This window comes from Diorhabda sublineata, chromosome 7 (assembly GCF_026230105.1).
Source record: "Diorhabda sublineata isolate icDioSubl1.1 chromosome 7, icDioSubl1.1, whole genome shotgun sequence".
Lineage (NCBI taxonomy): Eukaryota > Metazoa > Arthropoda > Insecta > Coleoptera > Chrysomelidae > Diorhabda > Diorhabda sublineata.
In genome coordinates, this window is record NC_079480.1 from 28033888 (window position 1) to 28054141 (window position 20254).

General features: G+C 30.9%; 3 protein-coding genes across 3 annotated transcripts; 1 reads left to right on the top strand and 2 right to left on the bottom strand.

The window, feature by feature from the left end:
- Positions 1 to 2781: 2781 nt before the first annotated feature.
- Positions 2782 to 15579, bottom strand: LOC130447120 (uncharacterized). Its single transcript, XM_056783776.1, has 8 exons — positions 15350 to 15579; positions 13595 to 15195; positions 12081 to 12683; positions 11025 to 11228; positions 10677 to 10970; positions 8635 to 8866; positions 7362 to 7483; positions 2782 to 3095 (listed from the first exon to the last, which is right to left on the bottom strand). The coding sequence occupies exons 1-8, from the start codon at positions 15467 to 15469 to the stop codon at positions 3032 to 3034; spliced, it is 3240 nt and encodes a 1079-aa protein (XP_056639754.1). The 5' UTR covers positions 15470 to 15579; the 3' UTR covers positions 2782 to 3031.
- Positions 15580 to 16007: 428 nt separating this feature from the next.
- Positions 16008 to 17877, top strand: LOC130446276 (zinc finger protein 300-like). The gene is made up of 2 exons (XM_056782413.1): positions 16008 to 16255; positions 16332 to 17877. Exons 1-2 carry the CDS (start codon positions 16136 to 16138, stop codon positions 17742 to 17744), a joined length of 1533 nt encoding a protein of 510 aa, XP_056638391.1. The 5' UTR covers positions 16008 to 16135; the 3' UTR covers positions 17745 to 17877.
- A 1904-nt stretch (positions 17878 to 19781) lies between these two features.
- Positions 19782 to 20245, bottom strand: LOC130446278 (uncharacterized). Its single transcript, XM_056782416.1, has 2 exons — positions 20097 to 20245; positions 19782 to 20046 (listed from the first exon to the last, which is right to left on the bottom strand). Exons 1-2 carry the CDS (start codon positions 20241 to 20243, stop codon positions 19882 to 19884), a joined length of 312 nt encoding a protein of 103 aa, XP_056638394.1. The 5' UTR covers positions 20244 to 20245; the 3' UTR covers positions 19782 to 19881.
- Between the last annotated feature and the right edge of the window lie 9 nt (positions 20246 to 20254).

Below are 20254 nucleotides of genomic sequence, written 5' to 3' on the forward strand. Positions count from 1 at the left end.
TATATATTGTATTTTACATTGCATTGCAAGTAGGATGATCAAATTGTTACCACGTAAAAGCTGGACAATAATATAGCACGGACTACGGAGGCTGGGATATAAGGATGGAGGTATGGAATAGGGCCAATAGTTTTTAAAACTTTTAAAGCGTGAATTTTCTTTTAAACCTATCGAAGCAAACATTATTTGAGTTTTTCAAGGATTTAAAATAAATGCAAAAAATGTATAAGTTCATATTACTTTATTAAAGACAAAATTTAAATGCAATAATCGTTGAGTTTCGGTATAATAGTAATAATGTCCTTTTTCTCTACCATGTAATAATAAAAGTCCGAAGAATTCATTTTAAAAATATTTGCTAATTGAATAATATCTTCATTCTGGTTCTCTCTTTGGTCTACTGAATAAGCAGTTTTCACATTGTTTTGTTAAATATTAAACTGCATTAACCTTTAATAAACTATATCCTACACAATGTCGGGTTTCCTGGACCCCTCGTCATTTTATTTTTTCATGAGTAGTATATTTTTTATATTACTAATGTAAATATATTATTATCGTTTTTAGACTATGAGAGAATGAAAATAAAATGAATTTGTTAAATATTTGAGGCATTGTGACAATAATAGTACCTTTTTTTCAACTAAAAGGAAAGGATGAAACAAAGAAAAATAAAAATATGACTTTAGTATTCTCTAAATCTCACTGGGGTCAGATCACTATAATTTTTACATAAAGAAAGCGTGTTCTGGGCATATTTATAATCCACATCATTTAGAACCACACTTGGTTTTTAGATCTTTTCTCATCGCAATCCGAAGATCTTGTTATAAATCTTAGGATCTTCTTTGGCGGCTGCGAGAATCCCTTGGAACTCGTAGATCGTATTTATTGTTTCTTAAGTGCTCTTTAATCAAATCCATTTCCAAATCACGTATAACCTTCCTCCAATTATTAGTTTTCCCTGATTGAATGCAGTTGTTGAGCATATTTATATGTAATCATAAAGTTGTTTCCTGTTTGATTGGGGTGAGTGGCCATATTTTGGTGACTGCGACGCTAATATCAAATCACTGTTACTAAGCGGTTTGGTAACGTCATAACTCCAGTAACATGGGGTGCATTCCACTAAACACTCACGACAATCACGTTCCCGACCACGATCTTTCCCGTTCCACTTAGTCCAGAGCGTTATAATCGTAAACCCAAGTGGAATGTCTTACGAGGCATTTTGAGTGTTGGGATAAATATAGGAACGTAAACATAAGGAAACTAAAGACGGTTGCCGGCCGAAATGCTCAATCAGCAGACGAGATATTATAAATTAAGAGAAAACATGTTTTCTCACGACTTTTGTTTAGTAAGATAAGTACTTATCAAATTCCGAAAGTTTGTAATAAGTGTATTTTTGAAAAAGTAACAAGTGTTACAAACGACATTTCTGGTGCTGCAAACAGGATTCTCGTACAGAAGCACCCGTTTCCTGATCAATCTCAATTCTTTGACGAGAATTCAGCGATCCTGGAAACAGAAGGAAGAGCACGCTGAGGAAATCATCAGTGATCATCCTTTTGATAACCCTATCCTTGGGACATTCTCTCAAAATCTGGAATATTCCGAATAACGGATATTATGCCAAAGAATTAAGAAAATCTAAAAAAATTTCACATTACCCTTGACTCGTATTACATATAGATTTAAATTTATTGGCCGAAACTTTAACTATTTATCCAGTTAATTTCTCTTAACTCCTATCTTGATACAACTATAAAATACATTACAGGAAATGCAGATGACTCAGATTTAACTTTATTAAAAACTCTATGGAATTGAAAGGGAATGAAATTATAAAAAAATTTAATAAAGACGGTTATATTGCTCCTGACAATGAAATAATTAATCTTCAAAATGTAAACGAGTTCATCATGAAACTAATTAGAACAATCACCCTCTCTCATTTAGATATTACAAATATTGAATCATTAGCTTTAAAAGAGTTGTAATCATTAAAAAACGAACTTCAACATACCCTTCTTATCAACGAAGAACATCCCTATGAGCTCATAGAATCTTCTAAATCTTTTATCTGCGTAACCTCCAATACAATGCTCATAATAACCAAGGTCCCAATCCTTCATATCAACTTATATACTACATTCAGAATTTATCCTATACCTAATAGAAATCACATTATGTTGCTGCCATTATTTGTACATATCCTATATCATCGAGATGTCTAATTCCAAATGTTAATAACAACACCAAATGCATAGCAGCAGAAAATTTTGTGCGAGATACATCAGATTAATAGGAATAGTCCATCCTATTAAGATCAGATCCGACCAACCAGTGTCCTGTTAACAGAAGAACCAATTGTTATTGAAATTTCCGTTCCAGAAGCCGTAGCCATAATATTCACACCAGATCATAAAATCAAGATAGAAAAATTGAAAATTCCAGAAACCCATGGTCAAATCCAACCAATAGAGCCGTTGGAAAATCTACTCCAGATTTCTACAGGACTCAGTGCTACAGCTATTACTTTATTAATATCTATTTTAGTTACTTTATTAGTAATTTTATTGAGGAAGAAAAGAAGAATTTCAAAGTTCCTTTTTGGACACAAGCTCTAGCCAGCCCAGGTCCAAATATTAGAAAAAATATTACAGGACATTTCGAAGACTTCTAGGACGAAGTCTGAGCCAAAGGAAGGAGGAGGAATGTAAGCATAAGGAAACGGACGACGGTTTTATAAATTTACAGAACACATGTTTTTTCACGATATTGTACAGTAAGATCTTTATTGTAACTTTTGTTGTAATAAAATATATTTAAGTACTATTAAAATTCTAAAAAGTTTATAAAAAGTAACAAGTGTTACAAACGACATTTCTGGCGCTGAAACAGGATTCTCGTAGAGGAGCCACCCGTTTCCTGGTCAATTTCAATTCTTTGACGAAAATTCATCGATCCTGGGAACAGAAGGAAGAGCTCGCTGAGGAAATCATCAGTGTTCATTTTTTTGATAACCCTATCCCTGGAACATCCTCTCAACATCCGGAGGATTCCGGATTTTTAAAAAGTGACATGTGTTACTACAAACGACATTTCTATATTAACGAATGGCAAAACAGAAAAAATAAAGCAGCAAATTTTTTAGTGGAATTAGATTTCTAAGTGTCAACGCGGACATTGAAAAAGATATACAGAGATTTTTGTATTTATTAAACTCCACATGGTTAACGAAATGTTAGGAATCGCTTATGATTTGAATTATATAGTTATCGCACAAAAGTATAGATTAAGCGTATTCGATTTTTGTTGATAACTTTATTTCATCGAAATTATTATATGTAAGGCCAGCCCTGGTTTCGTGTATGACAATATCCCTATAATATTTACATGATATTTTGTGAAGATATAATAAACTGTTTTCCATCATCACATTATATGTGGCACACCTACTTCCAAGGGAATTCTTGTTTTCATGGAAAGTATAATTTATAATAAATAATATTTTAATTTACACATAGAATTAATCAGTATATTAGGGGAGTGAAGCATCGAAAATTACATATATATGTTGGTGAACAAGCAGTTGGTAATTAATTTATACATTATAATTCACCTAACGGTATATATACCTAGTTTTTAAAATAAATATACTAGTTTTTATAGAGAATTATAGTAGCACATAACTAATTTTTTATTAGTAGAAGTAATTTCATTACTTCGAAATAGCAGTCAAAACAAATATAATATGGCCCCCATAAAAGTAGCTGGTGCAACTCTCACAGGGCCCGGGCCCTCTTTCATTTTAACTTTTAAATTTATTGCAGAATATTTCCCTGCGGATCTTTTATAAATTAATGCAAATTCTAGATTCTAGGTTAGTTACTATTTAATTAGATGCTAGTTACTGTTTGCATTGTTTGCATACAACGCTTGCTCGGGGCCCACACACTCCCTTTACCTTCCCCTTCTACCAGGCGCCTACCGACCTCTACTTTTCCCGCCAGGTCTTTTAAAGGCCTCTTGACATCATCGTTTTGGCACAAGATCTTAACCTCCATTGATCGAAGAAATGAGATTATACAAAGGGAAGGAATTTCATTAAACACAAATTACACTGATTAAAGATTTGTTAACTGAATTGCAGGCCCTTAAGAGATTCATGGGAAACCGTCTTTAACGATGTTAGGATTCTCACTCAAAAGAAAATCTAGTGTTGAAAATACGCCCGAGCGACTTCAGCAACAAGCCTTACAGGATTTCAAATCTTTTGTTGTCGTTTTGGGTTTCATCATGGCTGATTTGAAAACCAAATTTGTAAGCTGTGAATAAATTTGTAACCTGTTTGTTTTAGTGTTCATGGATCTAGACTGAAGGAAGTGAAGCTTAGAACTGCCAATTTAGTTGCATATTACCTTTCAGACGCCCTATTTGCAGAAACTCTTCATATGAAGAATGTATTTGTAACAGTATTCCAGTCCGAAAAAGGTCAGCTGAAGCGGTTTAACTCAATATATGAGAAAAACCTCCAGTCCATTTTCTTGAACCTATGCACAGCTATAAGACTTTTCTGTACTATCCCAGTTACAGTTGGCTGAGAGGTCTTTTAGTAGATTGTCGAATTCATTGAAAACTTGGCAACGAAGCACAACTGGCCAAACTCGTCTGAACCATCTGGCAATGTTGGCAATTGACTCTATGATTAAATAGACTATCGAACATCAAAGTAAGCATTTTGTAATTAAAGTTATAAGCGCTTCAGAAATATTAATTGTTTAGGTCGTAACTTTGTCATAATTTTGTTAACTTGAAATTTAATCTTGGTCAATGAGGGAAATCTATCTCAAAATGGAAATTTACTTCCAGTAGAATAAAAATAAATGATTTACTTTATGTTTGCAACAATTTTGTCAATAAAGTTTGGTTTTTAGATCGAACTTAGAGCCTTAATTATTTCTTATTATCAATTATTATCACTTTGAGTGGTGGGGTCGAGCCTTATCTAGGGGGCCGCAATCAAATGTGGGGGCCATGTATATTTTTTCTTCATAGGTTGAGCGAATAAACGACTTGATATATAACTAAAAAAATATGTTTGTATTGTTTTTAAAGTCAATTACGAAAAACTATCAATTTGTGAGGAAGTATCCACTTTACGAGTATATGCTTATTTTGAGGTTATGGTTTGAAATTTCTTTATTGCCAGGTTAGGTATACTTATAAATAAAAGGTCTACTGTGACTGTACATTAATTTTAAATTGATATTATATATTTGGCGGTTAAGCGGTAATTTTTCGACACAATAATAGTTAACAGAGGCGGGGGAAGGTACAGGGCACTGACACCCCTCTAGACGAGTAGAAAATACACTAGATATAATGAATGGTTTCTTTCGAACGACGCTAGTCGATTTTAGTATTTTCGGTTTTTCATTGGGGATCTTACTTATGCCGTGAATGAGATCATTAATCCTTTTATTGATGAAGTATGGACCTTCTTGGAATTTTTGGGAAAATCCCTTTCCCCTCATCGGGTTGTGTAACCATAATCTGTCCTTTTCAATGAGCCTTCTGCGGTTTTAATGTCTTATCGTTTTTTCATTCTGTCGCTGGTAACTTGAAGATTTGATCGAACCGATTCCTGTAAAACGTCCATTTTTCTTTTCAATTAAATCACATAACCTTCTCCTGCTAGATCTTTTCTATGCCAACAGCCAAAGTCTAGATCACAAGTACACTTTAATTCATGTACAAACAGGTGTTTCACCGGCGGACAACTTTAGCTTCGACATCATATTTGAACAGGAACGGCTTCACGGTCTACATCAGTTGACGAGTTCGTAACAATAATTATTTTTTATATAAAACTGTATGTGGTTGGAAAGAGTCGCATCGTTTCTCAAATGATTTTCCCCTGTAGGTAATTGGGTATATACGCAGGGTGTTATCTGTTATTTATTAACAATCAGAATACATATTATTCTAAAGGCTAATGTGATGACGGAACAGTTTTCAGCTCTCAATGACGTGATGAGATCTTCTCCAGTGAAAACTAAACTCCTCTTTAACCTTATATCAGATATAATGACCATTTCTTTTCGAGTCATCATTTACTATGAGCTTCTGTTAATGGGTAGAGTACTACATATATGTTAATCTCAAGTTGGTTGTCGTTTTTTCTTTGGGTATCGTGTGGTTTTATATATACCAGGGTACCATTTGATACCATCATTACCATCTCTTAATTCTGAATATATTGAGTTTGCTTTAACAACTCCATAGCTCTATTCCATCAACAATATCGGTTTTATTATTGCTTTATATGCAAGGAGTTTATTATCTAAAGATAAAATGGATTTCCTTCAGATTAACCAGTATATTATCTTCATCTTTAAGTCTGTTTTTGTTTCTTAGCAATACCCTCTTCCTAGGTGAATCTTTTGTCCAAATGCATCCCTAGATATTCAGTGGTTGATGACTTTGCTATTTGTATATTGTGTATATGTACTAAGGATAGTTTTCTGTTCTCGGTGTGAAGTTTACTTGGGCAGATTTGGTCTCATTGATCTTAATTTTCCATTTGTGCAACCAAACTTGTTATTTGTTGTAGATGGTTCTGATGTGAATTAGTTGCCTCCACTGAATATTCATCTCTTGTTAGGAGGGCTGTGTCGTGTACAAATGCGTCCATAGTTTCTGTTGGTAGGTAAATATGCCGTATATAGTATGTACATTAAAGAACCCAGAACGGTTCCCTATAGGAATCCTGCTGTTATAAGAGAACTGCTAGTCACTGCTTCGTTTACACTAACTATAAATTGCCTTTTAACTTTTATAAGATCTCAACAAATTGAAATAAGATATAGGAAGATATTTTTTAATTTTGTATAATAATCCTGGGTGTCGGACCTTGTCAAAGACCTGGTTCACATCTAGGAATACAGCTACGCAGTGTTTTTTGAGTTCCAAGGCTCAATGTATTTCACGGTTTAGCTTGAGGATTTGGTACACATTGGAATGTTTTGCCCAGAATCCAATCTCATAAAATAAAATTTTCTGTGTTAGGATCTGTGTTTATTTTTTGCAATAGGAGCCTTTCAAGCAGCTTTTAAATGATTTGCAGTAGACTGAGTAAGTTCTGGAAAAGTTACCATCTTCTTCTTTATTTCAGCGTCAAATAGAAAATTTTAAAAATGTACAAAGCGACCTAACACTTTTTCTAAGGAGGGCAGTTTATAGGCTGGTTTTCAATTAAATAAAATGAACCCTGTAACTGGGACGGTAACAAACAGAAGAATTATTTTTATTGTGTTTGTAAAATAAAAAATAGCTTCGCAATATTTCACTACCTCTTCTTCATTTTCTTTCGGGGTTTGTTAATATTTGTATTTTTTCGTTTTTGTGGTTTTGCTTCTCTCAATTGAGGACAATCAACTTTTTTGTGGCCAGGTATTTTGCAATTGAAACATTCCTATAACAAAAAAATCAAAAGTTTCAAAGTACAAATTTTTTGTGAATATCCTTTACATGCAAACTACACATTTTAAAAGTGGTTTTTGTTCATTTAATCTAATTCACCTTTATCACAATACTCTTCACAAGGGAGATAGCGCCCTTTACGAGTTTATTTTTTCAGACATTATCTCAATAAAAGACAAAATAATCGGCCTTAATTGCTTCTTATGAGATATATTTTCAAGAGTACACAATATACCAAGACAAACTGTTTTTCAGAAAACACACCACTCAAATTTACAATAATTCACGTTTAAACTAGTGAAAATTTGAGCAGTTTTAATAAACATTTGTTTGTAAATCACAATTCACATGATTTGCCCAATATAAAAAATACACATAAATTGAAGGAACCTTCTTAAAGTGATAAGACGACAAAACAAAACGACGAAAGTAATATGAAAAATAAATAAATAAAAATGTCGTGAAAAAAATTTAAAAGAAGGAAAAATGAAAATAAAAAGAAACAAAAACCAAATTTTTTAGAAAAAAAGAATATCTGATGAACCTGACAGAACTAGATTTCTTGAAGTAAGTCTTAAAAAATAAATAACTATCTTAAAAGCACTTCAATAAAATAGTAAGAAAAACTAGGATTCCAAGAATTGGACCAACTGGGTAAAATTCTCCCAAAATTTAAAATTTTTGGATCTAAAGAAAGTTTTTTCTAATAGGGACTGTAGTGGTTAGAGGCTGCTTGGTGGGTAAAAAGGCTGAGATGTGGTGGAAACAGAGGTGATTGGAAAAATTTTTAAAAATCATATTAAAAAAATTTGTGATACCATTTGGAACTCAATTAACTGGTTCAAGATTATGGATGTTGGGGATAATGACACGAGCTTATAGTTTTAGAATATGGAGAATTATTATAAGATCAGCTTGATAGACAGATAATAACAACACGATGAATAGCACTCAATAATCGACATATTATCAAAAAATTAGTGAGGTAACTACCTCTGTCAATATAAAATTATAACTGTTTGCAAATGAAAAGTAACCAATGATTCAGAATAGATACGAAATTTTATTCTAAAATATTTTAATTTGTCTGTAATAAAGAAAAAGCCTGAAGATTAATTTAATTTAAAGATTTGTTCAACTTACCTTAACAAAACTGATTTGTTCACATTTGTGAACTAATTGAGCACATCGATTACAAGTTTTACAGTGTTTCCAAGTGGATTTTACACATCGGCTACATTTATCACAATGAACATAAGTATCCCCATTTTTTGAAGTACATGCATTACATTGATTACAGTGTTTATTCTCATTTGCAACCCATCGATTACAAATATTACAGTGTTTATAATTTGGAGATGGTAATTGTACTAAACTGAAATAAAAACAGATTTGGTGAAAAAAATCAAACGAGTAAATGTATCTCAATATTTTTGTAACACATTTTGTATCCAAAAAATCCTTTTCTATTTGATTGTTTGATTTTCAAAACAGTTTGTATTTTACTCTTTATCAGTGATGACCCGTGGATCAGGCATTGACTCACCCAAGCTTTTTAACTGACCCACACTTTTATTTTTTATGTTAAAAAAGAGAATAAATACTTAAACAAAAATTAAAATAAAATATATTTATATCTATAATCGAATTTATAAAAGAATATTTCCCCAACTGGACATTGGCCAGCAGATTTTCTATTTCTATCGTATTACTGTACCTGCAACTTGACGCGCATGCATATTCGTTGCATAGCAGAGTGTGGGATGTACCCGTATTTGTCAAAAGTGTTATGTATTATATTGTTACGAACAAGCTCGCGAAATGAGTTCTTGGGTCGGCCCTGTCCAGCTACAATGGAATTTTAAAATTATGCGAATTCGCGCGGCGCCCTTGATTTGTTTTTTTATAAATGGCGGACGTGCCTTGATGAACTTTTTATTACAGAAAGCGGTTTGTTACATTTTTTTTATAATTTCTAGAAAAGTCTATTTCTTTATTTCTTGTGTTTCTTTTTGTTCTACAGCTCTGTAGAATTCTATTCGTGGTATATAAATAAGAAATTAAAAAAATAAATGTTTATATAGTGCGGTTAATTTAGTTTTAAATAAATAGTAGTAGTACTGAATATACGTCAGACAGTATAATTGTTATTATTGGTGTAATGGTGGTGTAAACAGTATATTCAGTATGAATATCGCCAACGGTTCCAAAAATTCCAACTTAAATAGTAGTAGTGAAAAGAACGAATTAGTAAAACTAATCGTAGAAATTATTTAAGTGATATTTATGAGTAATGTTAATTGTATAGTGTGTAAATAAATTAAGAACGTAAGAGACAGTGTTTATTAATTCACCCCACGAATAGAAAGAGTGTAAATAAATACGTAAAACGTTACAGTATGTTATTAATTCAGATGAAGTTGAATATTTAAAAAAGAAGATCTAGATCTATTTTGTAGAGCATTAAATTAAAAAAATTATCTGCGAAAAGTGCAAAAATCTCATGTTATTTAAATGGGAAATGTATTATGATTTAGGCAGTGTTAAATGTGAATATTAAGGGCTGGTTTGGGTCTGATAATTTATAACCTAAACATTTGAGGGGCGTTTGCAGAACAAAATCCAATTTGGGAAATAACAGACACCCTAGTCCACATATTTGGCTGGAAAATTGTTTTCGCCAATAAATTTTGTGAAATCTTTAAACAGAAATAGACTCTATACTGAACTAACTGCGAAATTCATTAAATTAATGAACTCAAAATATAAACCAGATATTCATAAATTGTCTGAAAATAAACACCAACAAATTTCCCATTAAATACTTTATAATCAACTTGATTATTAAACCAATTATTAATAAGTAATTATACAAAATATATAAAGTATGTGATTTTCTTTATTCCTTCTTATTCACGAGCTAAATAAAAAAAATAATGATCAAAATTTGACCCACTTCTCAAAAAGATTCACTATTACTGCTCTATACCAAACTATGAAATACATGGATATCAGCTTTCCAGCATTCTTGAAGACTAGGGGACAACCATGATGCCCTCCACCTATCTCCTGCTATCTCGACACACATTACACCACCTTGTCACAGCCATATTTTATTATGAGTACTCAAAAACTGGCTGATAATGTGAAGAATTGATAATGATGATTACACTACATTAACTCACCTAGAATCGACATTTGTAAATATTCTAACCGGAGATCCTTTTTTTCGCCCCTTAGGTCCACTCTGAAATGACAAATGATTTTCATATTCAACTTTGTAATCTAACATACAAAATTCTGACATTCTGTTCAAAATTTGTGGTTCCATATAATATGGATATATCCAAAATATGGGCAAATCATCTTGTAGTTTATTAATAGTTTTATATTCTGCATTTATGCTATTAAACGTTGTTGAAAGTATTTCAGTTCTTCCTCCAAAAGGTGGATCTGTTATAAGTACCATATTTTTACCTCTTAAATATAGATAATTGTTTAATTTATACAATATGAATACAACACTTACTTACTGATTTGTCTGCAAATATGTCCTAAATACTCCTTTTGCTTCTTTCATAAAAAAGTGATTATTGAACATGTTATACCAGCAGAAAGATAATGGACCAAAAAAATTATGAAATCTCTTATCTATATCTAAAAGAATGCTAGTAATATCTTCATTATTACTTTGTATATGTTCATGAATTCTGGGAGTGCCAAGACATATTACATTTCTAAAAAAAAATTGGAGAAATTTTAGGATACTACAATATACAATGCTGGATAAATTAGCTATACTAGCTAATGATGAGAAAATTCAAGAAACATTTAACACAAGAATTGTAGGAGGATTGAGCCTAGAAATGCTGTAAATAGAAACTAAGTTTGATTACTCAATGTTAAAAAGTTTAAGGCAACAAACAGATAGACCATAAAAAACAAATATACAGAAACATTTTGCCATTTATTTGGAAAATATTTTCAAATCAAATAAAATTGAGAAGGCAAAAAAAACCTACTATGTAACATTAAGAAACAGATAGATACATAGAATTTGCAATGTCCAGAGTACTAATTATAAAAATAAAATCAAACTTGATATGATGAAATTCCTGATTACAATTTGTTAGGCAAGAGGCAACAAAAAGATAGAAAAAGTTTTGTAATGCTTATAAAACTTAATAAACATATGATTAGTGAATTGGAACTTCAATACTATAAAAAAGAGCAGAAATTATCATAATTCCCAGGAAGGGTAAAACATTGTGTGATATAAAGTCCTATAGACTATTGGTTTTCTCGCCAATAAATTTTATTATAGTGAATCAATAAGATCCTTAAGCATAATCAATAAACTCCTTTCATAATTCATAGCAGCCCAGGAAAAAGAAATCTGACCAGCTATATTTATAGACACATTAATCTAAGTACATATAGGACAATAAGTGATTAGACTGTTGAGAAAACAGCGTTAACCTCAATAGTATAATAGGTAGAAAACAAAATATGGATCATAATATTCAATGAAAAAAGCTTTTCAAATATATTAACAATTTAGAGTCAAATCACTTTTAATCAGTACTTACTTAAATCCTAAGCACTTGAATATTGTTATTATATCACGAACTGAAGACTTTGAGAAGTGATATTGTGCTTCTTTCTTAGAATTATTTAATGCTGGAAGAATATCAGATGGATGCGCTAATTGATAATCAGTTAATCCATTAAGAACTGAATGATTAATATGTTTTGGGTCGCCCTTTTTGTATAGAATATTACAAGTATTACAAAAATTTCTTTGAGATGCATTAGAATCGGCTAAAAATTTGTTCAAAGTACTGAACATTTCACGGTGTTTTACAAATTTAACGAATTTTTGTGATTCCTCAGACCAATATTTGTCGTTAAATTTTGATCTTTCATCTTCCCAAAGGAAAAAGTTACATTGTTTTCGGTCTCTACATGCAGAACATGCGAAATATTTCCTAGGAACACCATTAACAGTCCTACAAAATAATATTGTTGGTCCGTGGGGACAACGTGGGTTATTTTGAACATCTTGAGTTAAAACGTCTACTCCTTCAAAAACCATATCTTCAAATATATACGTTAGGTAGATAAATTTCTGCCTTTGATCATTCTTTCTTAAATAATCATTTTTAAAATATATATGTAATTGAAGATAAACACTTCATTCATGGTGATTTAGTGTAGTTCCAATGTATTTGTCACAAGATAATTTCTTCTTTTATTAAAGAATATTTGAACTACTACAGAAAGAATTTTGGCGAGTAATCATTATAAACTTAATATTTGTTTACTTGAGCTAACTTTAAATAATAAATAAAGAATAAATAATAAAATTTTTTAATTTCTTCAATTTTTTACTTATTAAACCTATTTTATATAGTTTTTGTGATAAATTATCTTGATTTTAGGTCGCTTCAAGTGGAAACTTTTAAAAATTTTGACTTTTCTACCTATTTTTTAAGACATTTTTTCCAAAAAAATGCGTTATTACTAGCGTTTTGTGCGTCCATAGTAGCTATATCTCTTCACAGGAAGCATGTAACGATTTCAGATTTTTTGCATTTAATTCCTATATAACTGTAAAAGGGCCGAAATGAATGAAATGTTAGGCATCATTAGAAAAAAATTAATCAAACTTACCAAAATGTAAATTTACCCATACTTTGGTAAAATTAAGTGCTCACAAAATTAAAATTTTTATTTATGAATCATATTTTTCATTTCATAAACCAATTATTGTGAGAACCGTCAAGAAATAAGAAAAAAATTTTAAATAAAAGAAATTATTGATATTTTTCTTGTTTTATATATACCTGGTCTAACAAATTACATAACTTATTGGGTATTTTAGCATTTGCTAAATTTGAATTTTACATTTATAATACATTTAATTTGCTATCAAATTGGATTTCAGTACCTTGTCATGTATTTATATGCAACAATTATGTCATAAAATGAAAATGCATTATTGTTTGTAATTTTATATTAGATACATACACAAAATAGACAGCTAATAATACTGCAGATATCTCAGCATAACAATACTTAGGTAATATGAGGATCTTTTAACCCCGAATCCTCAAAAATATTATGGGCTGTTTTTAAATGATGCTTCATATAGGATTTGTCAGTAAATTTTTTATCACATGCAAAGCAGGCAAATGGTTTTAAACCAGAATGTGTACACAAATGTCTAGCTAATTTATTTCTATCATAAAACCTGCCTGGACATATATGACAAGCATATTTCTTTTCTCTTACAGGAAGCTTGGCATTACCAATACCATGTGCTTTAGTAAGATGGATGTCCAAACTGTTCTTTTTTCTGTAATCTCTTCCACAGTGATCACAAACATATCTTTTAACATTAGAATGACACCTAATGTGTGCTTGCAGTTCACTTTTGCTAGCAAACTGTTTTTTGCATAATGGACAAATGAATTCTTTCTGTCCAGTATGCCTACGAAAATGTTGATCATAATTTGATTTCAATGGAAATCTTTTTCCACATAGTTTACAGACAAATTTCCATAACATAGGATCTGTGTGAACAATTAGATAATGTGTCCACAAATTGTTATTTGTTTTAAATGCTTTACCACATTTATCACACCCAAAATTTCTGTCATCATTATGGGTTATTTCATGGTTATGAAGATCGCTCTTAGTTATGAAACTTTTACCACAGATACTGCAAATGTGAGACCTATTACCCTCATGATACAGTTTGTGATTTTGTAAATTTGTAGACGACCGAAATCTTTTTTGACACAAATCACAATAGTATGGTCTAATTGATTTTTGTTTTAATGAATGTTTATTCAAACAATGATCCACTACTTCCTTCAAATAATGAAATTCTTCACTACACACTTCACAAGAGAACAACCGTTTTGATTTTTTATGTTCGGATTTATGTGCATTGTATGCTTCACTGTTATCAAAAACCTTGTCACATTTTTCACAACGAAACTCTAGTATATCATGATCTTTAAACATGTGATCTTTCAGATCTAATACTGTATCAAAGATATTTTCACAGCACTTGCAAAAATAAGCAGGTTCTTTGCCATCCTTTTTACATCCTCTATTTGTATGGTTTATCAATGTTTTCTCGCTTTTATAATAAACGTTGCATTTTGGACATTGATAATCTGTGATTTTCAATTCTTTTACACTACATTTTTTCTCGTGAGACCTCAATATTTTTTCTGAACTGTAGAATCGTTTACATGTATTACATTGATACTCTGTTTTAATTTTTCTGTGTCGTCTGACTCCATCACATACAAGTGAATGTTCTTCAATTGAAGATTGTTTTGTAAATTTTCTACCACAATGGGAACACATAGTATTTCTTTTATACTTAGGCAATTCTTTCTCTCCATTTTGATGACATCCTTGAATGTGTTGTATTAAATCATCCTTTGACGAACTGGTATGCCCGCAGTGGTAACATATAAAACATTGGTTTTCTTCTTTAGTGTCTTCTTCAAAGTCTGACCCATCAGAATCATAATCTACTTTAATATCATCATAATCTTTAAACTTTTCAAAGCATTCATCTTTTAATTTATTATTCTTGATTTTCAGGCATTTTATTCGAAATATATATGCTGATTTAACTTCTGATATACAAACTTCACAAATTTTGTAATCAACAAGCCATTCCTAAAAAATACAGTTGGTATAAAATGGGGATATGAATTTAGTAGCAAAAGAATTATTTTAATAATCAATTCTATTTAAAATGAAAACCAAATTTATTAACGCGACGTTCTAACAAATAAAATGTAATTTAACTGTGCCATATCAAAGTGCTTACCACTTCGGGAACTACAGCTTGCAATTTGAAAGAGAGAGTTAAGCTATCATCATCAAGTTGAGAAATATCCTTAAGTACTTCGTTGTCTGTGAAACAAATTGAACATTTTTCTGAAAACATTGTTTTAAAAAACTAATAGCATTATTTGTGTCATTAATGTAGGTATAAACAATAACCGATCTACATAACAACAAAGTTAGCCACAGTTGTCAATTTTGTTGAATGGCTGACAGTGGAACTACTGCAGATATATTTTGGCGAGCACGCTAGCATATTAGTGGTTATTAATTTTTTAGCCGATTATTTGGAAACTAATAGAAAGTAGAACATTATTCAGGCATTTATTTGCATGTGTCAATTAGACCAAGTTAATTTAGAATCAATTCAGTATTACTGTACGCTGGTTCAATTATGAACTCCGAATTACTACCTAGGACACTGTCTTACATATGTGGACCCCATGTACTCGATAACATTGTGCCCACTTTGCTCATAAAATATTGGTGGGACAGAGCAGGTTTTTTATAACACGAAAGGGTAATTCCAGAAATAGCGTAAAAACATACCCAATCATATGTAATGTAATCACCATTCCAAGTACTTTGACATTGTTCTAGATCGGTTTGCGAGTGCGACCGAAACTAATTTTTTATTCGATGGACAAAGACATTAAGCTCAAACGTCACCACAGAAAAAGAAGAATTATTAAATAAAACAATAAAATGCAAACATTTCAAGGATAATGTTTTGAAATTGTTTTTAAAAAAATCTATTTAGTAAATAAACATGAATAGAAAATATTGCAGTATTTGCCTTGAATCAAGCCCACACACTATTCGTCTTAGTGATTCAGATGAAAATAATATTAAGTGGTTAACAAAATTGCAATCTATTGTTGGAGATCTGGTAGGTACATAACTTGTGTGTGCAACAATATAATTCATTAAAAGAAACCCGTTTTTAACAAGTCAAATGTTTTTAGCAAGAATCAATCGATGAGCATTTAATTTGCAACATTTGTACAACACAGATAGACGATTTCTTAAGATTTAAAAAGAAAATAGAAGATCTTGTGGATAGATTGAAGTACGTAGAAGCGAAAAGTATTCCATATGATGATGATAAAAGTTCCAGTCCTTTGGATGATTTTAGTGATGATGTTAAAGATTTCGATGATAATTTGAGTATAAAAAATGAAGAAAATAATATTGTGCATACAACTGAACCACTTAAGGACGAACCAACTGATTTCCCAAATGCTGAAGGGGAGAATTTTATTTGTTTGATTTGTGATGATGAATTTACTTGTAAAAAAAGTCTTAAAGTGCATAAAAAAACTTGTAAGGGAAGTCCCAAGGGTACTTATACGTGTTATACTTGTAATAAAACTTATACCACAAAAACAAATCTCAAAATCCATCACAAAAAATGTGGAAAAGTGAATATTGAAAGTGACAAAACAGACAAAAACACTAAGAAAAAAGGTAGGAAATCTACCAGAAGTTACACTTGTGAAACATGTAATAACATATTTCATTTAGTTAAAGATTTAATAGCACATTGTAAAACAGTGCATTCAGTGGAAGCAGTTTGTGTGAAACCATATGCTTGCAATCAGTGTACACAAAGATTCAGAACTTATGCGGGTTATGACCAACATCTCAAATATCATAGTAGAAACAGAGACAACGTTTGTAGCTTGTGTGGTAAAAGATTCATCACAAAAAGTGAATTAATAGTTCATGAATATACTCATTTTAATAGAAGAAATTATATATGTAAAATTTGCAACAAAGCATACAATACCAACAAAAATTTAAAGACTCACAATCTAGTTGTACATACAGATCGATCTCTTTGGAAATACGCTTGTGCAATCTGTGGCAAGAGATTTCCACAAAAAGGAAACTATGATCAACACATGAAGAGGCATGCTGGTGATAAGCAGCATATCTGTCACATATGTCAAAAACCGTTTATAACTAGCAGCGAGTTGAAAAGACATGTAAATTTACACTCAAATGTGAAAGCTTTTACTTGCGAGTATTGTCAACGAGAATACAAGACACTTAGAACTTTGAATGCTCATGTTAGAAGATCACATACCATTGGTGAGAAACCTCAGGAAAAGGAAAAGAAATATGTATGTCACATTTGTCCCAGCCAATTTTATGATAAACAAAAGTTATCCAGGCATTTGTATTGTCATTCTGGTATCAAACCTTTTCCTTGTACTGCTTGTGATAAAAAATTTACTGACAAATGCTACATGAAACATCACATGAAAGTTGCACATAATATAGTGGATGTTTCAAATGAAGTTAAATATAGGGTTGAAGATGATTCAAAATATGAAGTTCCGAGTCACATAAAATTCGAATTTGAAATTAAATAATCATTTCAACTTTTATGTATATAGGAGATAATTTATTCTTTTTTATTTTTAGTATTTTACACTGTATACATGTTGTTTTTCGAATGTACAAAAATGTTTTTTTATTATAATAAAAAATAATATACTCAATAAATAAGTATAATTTTTTTCAAAAGAGATCATAATTTACGTTAAAGGAAATCTATTTTGAGTTTTGATAACTTACAAAAGTACTGAAAATATGGATGACATTCAAAAGTAAAATAATAAATACGACAAATGAAATATGTGAAGTGAACATACTTAAAAATAAGAAAAACAGATATTGAGCAACAAATCAAGATACAGAAATATATGATAGATAGAGGAGGAAAATTAAAAGGCATACTAATAAGAAAGAAAAAATGTAAAGAATTCAGGGTAAAAATGGAAAAGTCAACATTACATATGAATTAAACATGGAATATTTTAATCAAGTCATACAAAAATTCAAGTATTAAATTATGAACAATGGATGACTAAGACAAAAAGGAAGCATAAGCCCCACATAAGAGGCCTTATAGACATAAGGCTTGGTGTCCTATTGCTTTCCTCCATCTATTTCTGTTCATGGCTGCTTCACGCCATTTCTGTATTCCTATATATTCTAAATCTTGTTTATGTACTATCCTTTTCCTCTTCACTCCTTCTACTCTTAATAAGAATTTTTCACTTACAAACCAGTCAAAAGTTTTTGCCCTCCCCAAAATCCTTTCATTAAATTTCAAAATAGTACATTTTAACAAATTTGTCTTTCATATTGTCAAGAGAAGGTCGAAACGGTATCTTATAAATCAAAAATAATTGTGTCTGTTATTTCTTTACTTAATATGAGTGCATGTTTATATTTTGTGAGTAAGTGCGACAAGTTAAAATTACCTTGACGCGCCCTGGACTACAACGCAACGTTGGATTAAGAAGATCGTCTTGGGCTAAAGACGATCCGGCGCCCATTTAGGGAAATCAAAACCTGCTCGAACTTTTGTAAATGTAAAATATTTAGTTTAACTTGAATATAAATTATAAGTAAAATGAATTTATAGAAAATATCAAAGGAAAATGGAGTACGTTCTCACCTGTGCCTGACCGGAAAAAAAAATTATTTGCAGCTTGACAAAGATCCCAAACATTCCTCGAAGCTGTGCAACGAGTATTTGAAAAGGAGGAATGTAATAATTTGGCTGTCTCAGCCACCCAACCTCAACCTGATTGAGTTGTAGGGCAACTTGGACAGGGAAGTCAGGAAAGAATGTCCTGTTTCTACTTCACATCTTTGAAATAACCTGAAAAACGAATGGAACCAAATAGACGACGATTATTTGTTGAAATTGTTAAAAAGAATACCCAAATTGTGCACCGGAATAATAAAAGCAAAAGGGGTTACATAGATGAATCAACAATTTAAATATGTAACATTTACAGACTTATCTATATATGTTCTTTCAAATATAAGTATCAAAATTGATCCATTGTTTTTATCTGTTGTGAATCAAGCAAACTAAAAAAATTCTCTGATGATGTACTGCTTATCGTCAATACACAAAGTATTATAAAAGTATTGATTGGAAATTAATATAAATAAAACAAAGTATGACAACAGAAAATAAACATAATTATTAAAATAAAAATTTCGTGATGATGTGTCTTGATTTTAGGTCTCCATTTTTAAATGGCAATTAATTTAAAGAAGCCCTAAAAGCTTGATTTTAAGTTTCTTTTTTTAAACTGAAACTTCATTCAAAAGAGATCTAAAATCAAGATTAATCATCACAAAAAAATATATATATATAAAGTCTAGGAAATTAAAATAAATATAGATGATACTTAATAGAGAAGCTGAAACATTCCAAAAACTGGGAGTAAACATCAACAGTACAGAAGTTTATCCATGACATCAAGTTTAAAACAAATAATTACATTCAACTAAGGATCTGAGGTCTCAAACCAAAGTGGACAAAGTAAAATAGAAGAAATGAAAGTGAAGGATTTGGTCTCTTCATACACAGAAAGTTTCACATTTAAATATTGAGGTTTTCTATAGAGTTCAAGGCAAATTTTTAATAAATATTTATTATTTAGCTAATTTAATATATAACAATTGTGGGTGTATCTAAAATATCTATTTAGTATGAACATATGGTTTATAAACCGAAGGTTGTGGACAGCGGTATTTCAACATTTCTACCTCAGCCTCAAAATAACTATTTTTATCATAACAGAAATATTCTGGGTTTTTGTAGCCGGTATTCTTTGCCGCTCCGGGACCTACTGGTTGAGCTGGAATCTTAAAAAATGATTATAAACGCGATTTAAAGGGAATAGGTATATACTTACTTTCACGCAATTTTCTGACAAACCTGATACGTTTGGTACAGATGTTGTTTTTTGATTGTATATTATTTTTCCTAATGTAATATTTCTTTTGGAATTCCAGTATTGCCCGATTTTAGAAATATTATTAAGAATTGATTTATGAGCCATTTTCTGTTGTT